Source organism: Pseudophryne corroboree, chromosome 4 (assembly GCF_028390025.1).
Source record: "Pseudophryne corroboree isolate aPseCor3 chromosome 4, aPseCor3.hap2, whole genome shotgun sequence".
NCBI classification, from domain to species: domain Eukaryota; kingdom Metazoa; phylum Chordata; class Amphibia; order Anura; family Myobatrachidae; genus Pseudophryne; species Pseudophryne corroboree.
This window is the reverse complement of record NC_086447.1, coordinates 98397267-98400491: the sequence shown is the minus strand read 5'-3', so window position 1 is coordinate 98400491 and position 3225 is coordinate 98397267. Positions and strand designations below refer to the sequence as shown.

The window sequence follows — 3225 nt, the reverse complement described above, 5'->3', positions numbered from 1 at the left end:
AGTAGGTCTGAACTTATTCAGCCCTTGCGATCACTTCAGCCTGTCTGGTCCCTGAATTGACGTCAGACACCCGCCCTGCAAACGCTTGGACACACCTGCGTTTTTCCAAACACTCCCAGAAAACGGTCAGTTGCCACCCACAAACGCCTTCTTCCTGTCAATCTCCTTGCGATCGGCTGTACAAATGGATTCTTCGTTAAATCCATCGCTCAGCAACGTTCCGCTTTGTACCCGTACAACGCATACGCAGTAGTGACCTGATCGCTGCGCTGCAAGAAATGGCATCGTGCGATCAGGTCGGAATGACCCCCCATGTTGGGATAGATTTATAGGTTAGGCTTAGTGGTCCTTTAATAAACGGTCTTTACTAAAGTAACATTTGAATTTTATTTGGCGGATCAATATTGCGTGAAAAACGTGTATTATTAAAATAAGTATTTTTAAATGATTCATGTAATAAAAGTGAAGGTAGATGTAGGAGAAATAAAATGTAACTTTAATTTGACAATGTACCGTACATATATTACGCTATAGGTTGTAAGACCCCCACATACATTATCGATGCACTGACGCTATTTCCTGTCTGTTATTGCATAATAATTATAATTTATTAATCTGTGTAAAAATAAGTCTGCAGGGCTTATTTGGTTCAATAACAAATATTGGAAGGTAATATGATTTATGCGGAATTTTTTCCTTAGTATTTACTATCACCTGACTCTACCAGGGAAAAGGAAGTACAATAATGGCCCCAAAAATTCTCATCCTAGATCACCAAGGTTGTTAGGAACTTTTCTTACATTAAACCTGGTTATATTATAGGGACAGCAGGTAGCAGGCAGTGGCACTGGGCCTACAGCAGCTGATGATGATGTTACAATTCTGCTGATGATGTCACGAAGCTTTGTGATGTCACTGGCTGCTGGCTCAGGGGCTCACGAACCTAATTTCCATTAGTGTATCTTCACCTATTCCAGTGTGAAGCTGCTTTTCTTTGCCCTTGGCAAAAAATGTTGTATTGTTTCGACAATATGAGTCCAAAAAAGAGAAAGCGACCAAATAACAACAGGTCCGCTACAAAGGAGCTAGCGGCTCCTAGCAAGAGGAAGAAGGAGGAGGATGGATGTGAGGAGAAAGGAGATGTTTCCAAAATCATAATGTCAGGAGACATTCAGCTGCGTGAGGAGAACCAGTCAAGTGAGAAAGCATCAAAGTCTCTTCAAAATAAGAGAAAAAGAGAGTCCTCAGATGAGTCCCCAAATATGAGGAAGGTGAGAAAGACCAGCAGTGGCAGAACTGACAACATGCTTAAGAGAGTGTCCACTAAAAGACTCTTAGACAGGACAGTGGACAGTGGAACATGTAAGAAAAAGAAAGTGGAGGAACATCGTGACAGTCCAGGCGAGGGACCCAGCGTGCCCATCATACCTCAGGCATCTGGACGGAGGGGCATAAAAAGAACTCACACAAGTGAGGAAACTGGCCACAAAAGGAAGAGATCAGAAGAGGCAAGTGTGATATCCGTAGCCAGCACCCCAGAGACATCAGCTGCATCTCACCTTCTGGCCAGTTTGACCTTCCACAGAAAGCTTGGAGAAGGTAGCTTCGGGAAGGTGTTCCTAGCGTCCCATTCCACCAACAAACAGCGTCTGGCAGTGAAAGTAATAGAAAAAAGGAAAGTAGTAAAAAGCATTAAGGAAAACTCCTTGTGTGTAGAGAAAGAGGTGATGAAAATAACTGGGGAGAGTGCACTCTTCCCGCACACATATGCTGCCTTCCACACACCGGGCCATGTATTCTTTGTAATGGAGTACCTGAGTGGGGGAGACCTCTGCCAATTAATATGGAGCAGAGGCCCATTTGATGTTCCTTCTACCAGATTTTTTGCAGCAGAAATACTCTGTGGGCTGCAGTTCCTGCACACAAGAGGCATTGTCCACAGGGACATTAAGACAGAAAATATACTTCTGGATGCAGCTGGCCATGTGAAAATCGCAGATTTTGGCCTCTCTGTGATGAATGTCCATGGCGATAAGAAAATCTCAGGAAAAACTGGGACTCTGCGTTATATGGCTCCAGAGATTATCTGTAAGTTCCCATATAACATCATGGTAGATCTCTTTTCATTCGGGGTAGTATTATTTGAAATGGCTACTGGAGTATACCCCTTTCATGCTGGCAATACCACCAAGATTGCGCTGTCTATCATGCATGATGCTCCATGCTATCCGAGCAATCTCCATCCAGAGATTAGGGACCTCCTTGAAAGACTCTTATGCAAAGACCCAGAGGAGAGACTGAAACATTGTAGTAACATCACATGTCATCCATTCTTCAAGTCCATAAACTGGGAGAAACTAGATGCCAGCAGGATAACTCCCCCATTTACCATGTATCCTACCTCAGAGACAATGGCTGAAGCTATACCGGTGGATGACCTGCTCTCACCTACAGAATCTGCAATATCTGCAGAGGATGAGAGCCTGTTCACAGGATTCTCCTTTACCAGTGACATGTGGACAACAATGAACTGCGTAAGACAAACTAGCAGCCGCTGCATCCTCCTCTAGGCAGTAGTACCACCAGCTGCCTCCTCCTATCGGCACAAGCACCACCAGCTGCCTCCTCATCCCGGCAGCAGCACCACCAGCTGCCGCCTGCTCCCGGTAGAAGCACCACCTGCTGCCTCTTCATCCCGGCAGTAGCAATACCAGATGCCGCCTGCTCCCGGTAGAAGCACCACCTGCTGCCTAAATGCATATAGGCCAGGTGAGGGACTAGTAGGATATTGGGGTCCCTTGACGTGGGCTGCAAGCTTAAATATTTTGATCAAAACATGATAAAACCCCCTATAATTTATTTGCTATATGCACACAGATTTGCAGTATGTTATTGTTAGAGCCCACATAAAATGTCTTTCAGTTTTATATAAATATATGGCATTAATACTGCCACGCAGCTGGTACCATGTACAATATGGGTAACACCGAGTGTGGGCATATTTATTTTCTTTTTTTGTTTGAAAATATTTTTCCTAGTGCTATCATGGCAGCTTACAATTAAGGCTATGACAGGCCTAATTAGGTGCGGATCACACGCCAGCTCTGTATAGATGTTCCACTCTAGCTAGGAGGAGAGTACATGTAACTGCAATGTAATGGTGAGCTGAGCATATAGGTGTTATGAGCCACGGCTGTGGCTCATTCCTGTTTTGCATGTCAGTTA

At 44.5% G+C, this 3225-nt stretch overlaps 1 protein-coding gene across 1 annotated transcript; it reads left to right on the top strand.

Annotated features, from left to right (window-relative positions):
- Positions 1-1031: 1031 nt before the first annotated feature.
- LOC134910845 (protein kinase C theta type-like) lies at positions 1032-2570 on the top strand. Its single transcript, XM_063919229.1, has one exon. The coding sequence runs from the start codon at positions 1032-1034 to the stop codon at positions 2568-2570; it is 1539 nt and encodes a 512-aa protein (XP_063775299.1).
- The last annotated feature ends 655 nt before the right edge of the window (positions 2571-3225 follow it).